The 7,104-nt window shown below is 35.0% G+C and overlaps 2 protein-coding genes across 7 annotated transcripts in view; both read right to left on the bottom strand.

Annotated features, from left to right (window-relative positions):
• Positions 1-1,951, bottom strand: part of LOC127812303 (elongation factor Tu, mitochondrial-like) — a 30,225-nt gene extending 28,274 nt beyond the window's left edge. For both annotated transcript variants that reach the window (XM_052352723.1, XM_052352722.1), the window contains exons 1-2: positions 1,732-1,951; positions 195-270 (exon numbers count right to left, since the gene is read on the bottom strand). In XM_052352723.1, the coding sequence (XP_052208683.1) occupies positions 195-270; positions 1,732-1,907 (252 nt within the window). In that variant the 5' untranslated portion in view covers positions 1,908-1,951. The remainder of the gene's footprint in view (positions 1-194; positions 271-1,731) is intronic.
• Positions 1,952-2,641: 690 nt separating this feature from the next.
• The window catches only part of LOC127812302 (uncharacterized), a 31,924-nt gene continuing 27,461 nt past the window's right edge, over positions 2,642-7,104 (bottom strand). For 2 of the 5 annotated variants that reach the window (XM_052352716.1, XM_052352719.1), the window contains 5 exons: positions 5,030-5,188; positions 4,849-4,912; positions 4,686-4,756; positions 3,416-3,604; positions 2,642-3,303 (listed from right to left, as the gene is read on the bottom strand). In XM_052352716.1, coding sequence (XP_052208676.1) covers positions 2,950-3,303; positions 3,416-3,604; positions 4,686-4,756; positions 4,849-4,912; positions 5,030-5,188 — 837 coding nt within the window. In that variant the 3' untranslated portion in view covers positions 2,642-2,949. Of the gene's footprint in view, positions 3,304-3,415; positions 3,838-4,685; positions 4,757-4,848; positions 4,913-5,029; positions 5,189-7,104 lie in introns of those variants that run through there. The other 3 variants (XM_052352721.1, XM_052352720.1, XM_052352717.1) reach the window with 3 other exon arrangements.

The raw sequence follows: 7,104 nt of genomic DNA, 5'->3' as shown, positions 1-7,104 counted from the left end.
GTTTTCTTGAAAGCCAAGCTTCAGCCATTGAAGTTTGCTCTTTTAAGGGTTTATTTTGGTATGTTTTTTCACACACACGCTACACACTGCGTTATAACCTCATGTTTAGGTCATTTTCTTATATCATGGTAGTGCATAGGGAGAGGGGAAAAAGATCCATTCCACCTAATCAAATGACTATATTGGCACTCAACCTTTGTGATTGCAGCAGTCAATGTAGTTTTCCCATGATCAACATGTCCAATGGTACCAACATTCACATGTGGCTTTCTGGAACAACAAACCAAACATTGAGAAATGTTAAGCTAACAAAAATAAGTTGAAAGAAATCACAATTGGAACTGGATTGATGCAAACAGCTGAATGTAAAGTTATAATAACATCTTACAGATAATACCCATTCCCATTGTTCTTTCAAATTCACCAGCCATCACAAAGGGGAAAATTCACAGAGGCGTAGTGCCATGTATGGGTTTGTGGAAATTAGCATATTGAACCTTATTTGAAACTAAGATTGAGCCATCATGTTGCCACAGCATTTGAATAATTATGTCTGTTTCCATCATCAATCATCCAAATTGGGCCATGATAAATCAGCAGACTACTTTGGCCAATTAATCATTATCCTTCAAAATTAGGGCATTCAAATAATTTAACGAATGACCTAATTCTCATTGTTTGGGATCTTAATGTCATTTTCCATGTAAAACCTCATTCTCAATTTTTTTGGGTTCTTAAGGTCATTTTCCTTATATGGAAACCCATTTCTACATTTCAATTCTACGTATAATGAATCCATAGTGGAAGACTGTCTGGTGTCCATACATTGCTATAATAACATAGATGAATAAATAATTTATAGGGGAAAATAAAAAAAAATAGAAAAAAAAAAGTTTAAATCATAGGAGAAATTAATTAAAGTAATCCTTCAATTAAATCCCTGTAAGGGGAAAAAGAGATTTTTATGTGCATTTCTATTTTGATTGCCTCTTTTCAGTAGAAAAATGAATAAAGGTTTTTGTTCCTTAAATGGGAGACATTAAAGACTTTGGGTAGAAATATAAGCTCAATGAGCATAAATCTTTTCCCTGTACAATCCTAATTAGGTTCCAAAAGTGAATTGTATGTGTCTTCCCTACATTTTCATAACAACCGAGATAGTGTAAATATACAGATTAAAGCATGTGCTAACAACATATACAACAAGGACACATCACGAAATTAGTGGTCCGATCAAAGTCATTTAAAACGCACAGTAAAGAAAAAAAGATATATAGCACAAATGAGAAACTGTCTATCAGTATCAGACGGGTACATGATCGATGACCAGGTGCTGCATGCACTCACGCATGCACCCATGATCAATGACGAAACACTAACTCATGACCAAAATTAATAAACAGCATTACCAATCAAATGCTTAATGCCCCAACAAAGAAGTTGAAAACTTAATAATCGGCGTACAAACTTGTCTATCAGACAAATACAGCCCAAATTAAGAAATGCCATATATATGATCAACGCTGAAACATTAAGCCAAGGGCAAAATAAATAAACAGGATCACCAACCAAATGACGGAACGAAAGAACTCGAAACACAAGTAATCAGAGCACAAACCGGCTATCAGATAAAGACCTATTATAAATATGCATGTATGCATATACATGCTTGTGTGTGATCAATAAGGAAATACAGAGACTATCGAAGGCGGTGACTTGTACGAAACTCACGTTCGGGCGTATGTGGCCATAGATCGCGACCAGCGAGTGAACTCGGAAGGCCTTCCATTTCCGTGCAGCGAATCGGAGGCCGTGAATCGGTGAGTCGAAAGCAGAGCTCGATAGCACGAGCTGGCCGGTGCGAGAATTGGCCTCCCGGACCAAGCTCTGATCGCAGATGACGCCATTGATACCACAACGATGACGAATGGACTACGTCTTACAGTGTGTATAAGGCTATAATACACTCTGAATGTCAAAAGGTTTACTATAAATAAATACAGAATATAAAGTGTATTTTAGGTTTTAAAAATTATATTACCATGATTATACATTGCTTATGCCCTTGTAATCGCCACCTAAAATTAAAATCGATTTATGAGTTTACGAAATTAAATAATATATTATACTTAAAAATAAATTAAATAATATATTTAAGATATTTATAATAAAATATTATTATAAGATTAGATTACAATAAATTTTTATTTTTTAATTTCAAACATCTTTATTAACTCAAAGTCCTTACATAACCAAAATTAATTAAAAAAACTTTTTTGTCCAACACAAACTCAATATTTGTCGTAAATTAATTTTAATAACACTTATAATATATGTTTTTATCTAAAAATAATTTTTCGAGCTCACGGTTCCAAATCTCTCTAATAAATTAGCAATATAAAATTAAAATATGATAAATTTGTTACAACTCAATTCCACATTAATAATCCATTAAAAATAAATAAATACATTACTTAATCTCATAAACATAAGTCACCAATTAACATTTTTGGATAACATGTAACCATTTAACTCTACTAACCATAATCCAAACTAAAAGGGATAAAAGTTTGTGATGGTTGCAGCTCTCAAGATGGACATGGGAAGCATGAATCCACAAGAAGAATTGAATCAAAGAAATATCATTGATTTTTACTAAATTTGATAATAACATGTTTCTCCAACAATGAACACAGATTGTTCCATCTCATATATACTCACTCATTTTCACATTTCTCCCTGAAGCAACTGCACATAACATTATCACAAAATGAGGCAAAAGAACAGCCTCAAAACAAAGATATACACACAAGAGACATTCACAGCAATCTCCTCTCCTTTTTTGTAGTTTACTATATCTCAACTATATCACACCACCAGAATTCCAGCCTTTATTTTTTTTTTAACAACAAAAGAGATTGACAGACTTCAACACCAATGTTATCGACTTCAACGCCAACATCGCATAAAAGCATCGATGAAATTGTTTGTTGGGTTCTTTGTAACTGTTACCGTGGCTGTTGTACAATCAGACATGCCAGCACTCGATGAACTCTTTATGCAAGAATTAGTATCACTGTGACCAGATGGAGCAGTGCCCAGTGAAGGTGTTGTAGACAATGTAGTTTTGCCTGGAGATGGGAGTTCAGAAGCCAAGTTGCTCGCATTGGCGGCTGCTGATGTGGTTGTGGATTCTGTACTTGAGGACAGTTGACCACTTTTGCTGCTAGATTGCGGTTCTTCAGTGTTTGGATGTGCAGTATTCGAGTCTTTCAACGATTCCATCATTGCTTCTATGAGCATCTGAAATATTTTCAATCAATCAAAGTCTAAGGCAAGGCATTTACTTTATTTGGGTGACTGTTGACATCAAATCTGTAAAATGAGACAGAAGACAATTGATAATATAACTCACACTTTCTTCTTCTTCCATACTGGAAGGGAAATCTGCAAAATCACCAAACTGGTATTCAACATAGTCATCGTCATTGTCATCATCAACTACTGAGGTTGAAACATGGGGGGCAGAAGGACGATAGTCAGAAAATTCAAAGCTAATCATGTTGGACGTTGATGGGACTGGCTTAGTCCTCGATCCTTCTTCCTGCAGCATGCTAAGAATGGTTGGATGTTAGCTTTCTTAAAATGAAACTGAAACATGCCTTGTCTTTTGCAACAAAAAAGTAATCAAATTCCATAAGGCCATCTCATTTGAGCCGGACTGTCTTCTCCTTCAGAGACTCGCAGCATTTCCGACACAGATATTACCCAGAAGTTATCAAGGAAAAAGCATTGATGAAAACTGGAACTTTTGTTCAGGTGCCCCCAGGTCAAAGCCTACAAGTCGAAGATGAAGTTTTACCTTCTTTCTTAACATATCTTACTGGATGTGAAATAAGAAAAAAGGGTAACTGTATCCATGTCTATAATATGTGGCAGTTTTCTGGCCAAGGGCATTTAGACTCTTGAGAGGAGAACTATATAGGAAGTTTCCAGCAAAGTCGAGGGAAGGAAGAAGCAGAGAATACCCCTGCTTCAGACTGCTTAAGTTTAGATGATATATCAGATGGGACTTGAAACGTCCCAAAATGAGAATTAATGAGTCACAAACTAAACAACAACAATCACGAGCCTTAATTCTACTATGTGGGCTGGCTTCATGAATTCTAAACCTCCAACCAAACCACGAACTAAAATAACAAATTAAAACTTGAACTTTCATATGGCGATGCCATATACAACCGATTTTTCCCTGTACATTTTCCTTTCTTTCTCCACCTTTTCTCTAGTTTCTTTTTGGGGGGTGGAGGAGTAGGTTCAAGCTGGTTTTTCAATTCATCAATGCAGTGAAGCCATGTTTGGCGAAAAGTCTGCTGTATACTTGTGTTTCATCATTTTTTTTCCTCAATAAGCACAGTGGACCGATTGAGGGCGGGCTTTGGTTGCAATAGTAAAGTTGTTCTTTTATGACTAGAAGGTCACGGGGTTGTGAAAACGACCGCATAAAAAAAACAACCCTTTTCTAACCCTCACAAAGTGGAGTCTTGTACGCTAGGGACACCCTTTTTAGGCAGAGTGTATGTATTCATTAACCAAAAGCGTAGGAAACCAAAAAGTCAAGCCTAATCTTCCATATGAAATGTGAAACTTAAATTTTTCAACGGACCCATAAATGGACTACTGACCTCTACATGACTTGTATATCTTTTGGCATGAAGGAGCTTATGCATATTTTCTATGGTGCTTGCTGTTGGATCTGGAATAATATTCAATCAATGTAAGAATCTTCCTAATAAAAGATACTGTAGAAGCATTAGAAAATTAAATACACAAAAGAATCTATCGTACAAATGGATGCTGTGAAAAAATCATCGTCTGCATCTTCTACTTGACACAAGGTTCTGTAATTATCCTGGCAGGGGAACAGGCAACTATAGTTTATGAATGGTGGATCTTAAATATTCCAGGTTTCGAAAAGGGAAAATTAAAATATTAAACCTAGAACATGGTTAATTGTAATCAAACTTACATTGCTGAGGTAACCAAGTGTTGTATCAAGAAAAGCATCTCCCACTTCAACCTTCGGAGGTTGCAAAACATTGTGAAAGAAAATGTTGATAGAATCAAAATAGAATTGTGGCCGTGCCGAGTTGTGATCTCCTTCAAATTTAATGATATTCTTGTCGCCCTGCCAAAAATCACATGATTAGATGTGAGAACAGCATGATATAGAATCAATGAAATGTGAGAGAAAAGCACAACTACATGATAATTATGCAGCTGCTTAATATTTTTTTTTTCTGTCATTAGTCAAATATGCCAACTAATCTTAACTGCCACAGAGATCTTAATTTGTAGAATAGGTGAATATCAATCCAATTAAAAACATAATTGCCGAAGTAGATCGTAAGGTAAATATCAATCCAATTAAGTTTTATTTTGGAGATCTAATTTGATTAGTTAAGCTCAAATTTTCTAGGATTGTAATTAATAGACCCAATGCTGCAATACCAGATTTCATGATCTCCTCCTCCTTTGGCTCTCCCCTTAATATTCATCTATCTAGAGCTATGGTCAATTTTTGCACTGCAATCCATGATCAGTAAACCACTAAGATTCTTCCTGCTGTCACCAAATCTTCATCGGTGCTGCTCCAATTAAGTTTTCTTCTTCTTAGCTATGCCAAGTCAAGTCATTTAAAGATTTTGTAAGGCCTGCAAAAGTCTCTGATGAAAGGAAAAGTATGGCCCATAAGTGGACGGGTTGCTTACAAGGGCTACTAACGTTTATATGACTTGGCTTCAATACTGTCCTACAACACAACCAAGAACAGTACACAAAGCTAAAAAAAAATAAGGTACCATATATGTCTATATAAACAGGTAATAACACTGGTGATGTGCTCCTCATGATAAAAAGAGAAATACACCTTTAGTTAAGCAATCAATTCTTTATGAGCATTGCCAATAAAGCCACCAAGGGCATATGATTAACCACATCAAAGATATGGTAATGAACACCAAAGGACACATTCTCTATTTTCTTGTCAATAAGTTTTCACCTCTTTTCCTAATTAAGCACCTCGGGACATATTTCAATTCCTTGCATCAAGGAAGTAACATTCTGAATCTGGTACGGACGGTAAGAAGCTACAATAGCTATTGCAACAGAAAGATGCAGCTAAGAGCCTGTGATGGTCTATGATATATCTTCAAAATCCATGGGTGGGGTAACTATTTCCTTCCCTCTTGATAGGGAAGCAGGAAAAATTCTTCATGAAAACATGCTATGAAGATAGAACCTAGATTGTAACACCCCGCTTTTTTCCCAATCATGCGTTAACTTGAGATTTCGGGAATAATTTTTTTTAACAATCATTCAACATATACTTGCCATAAATTAAGACACGACAATCCTGATCTATTATCTCAGCGTATCAACTTAAAGGAATAAGCTAAAACTAGTAATAACATCACATTAACAGAAGTACAATCGAAACCTCGAATATACATAACCATAATTCTCTTATTCATAATATAGAATTCGAACCATCGTTTGATATGACATCTTCCAAACAAATACATAGAGACTAATCTCTCAACAACAACTACTAAACACCTCAACATAAACAAAATATATACTAAAGATCACCAACGTAAATGACGGCTACATCTCGATAACCCCTTTTCCTTTAGCGTCATTGCTTTCACTTGGAACGTTTGAATATTCCAGGGACATAGTCCAAATTAGATGCTGAATCATCTAAGTGAGAGTTCAAAAATATTTTCATGAATATATGCAAGACCATGAACACAAACTGACATATCCCGATATGTCCCAGCTAAAGAGAATCCCATATAGCACTTAACCCTAACTGGAGAAAATGCAATGTAATATCTCGAAATATGGAGATAAATATTGATTATTAATTTTGGTGTTTGAAGTCATTAAGAAATATCTGAGGAATTAAGAGAAAATAATAATTAATGTTGTTTGAGGCAGTAGGAAATTAAGGTGATTAATTAAATTAATTGGAAGTATTTATAAAAATAATAAAATAAAATATATTATTAATAATAATAATAAATGTGTAAATTATATTAA

Source organism: Diospyros lotus, chromosome 10 (assembly GCF_014633365.1).
Source record: "Diospyros lotus cultivar Yz01 chromosome 10, ASM1463336v1, whole genome shotgun sequence".
NCBI classification, from domain to species: Eukaryota; Viridiplantae; Streptophyta; class Magnoliopsida; order Ericales; family Ebenaceae; genus Diospyros; species Diospyros lotus.
Note: the sequence above shows the minus strand (reverse complement) of the source record. Positions and strands in the feature narration are given on the sequence as shown.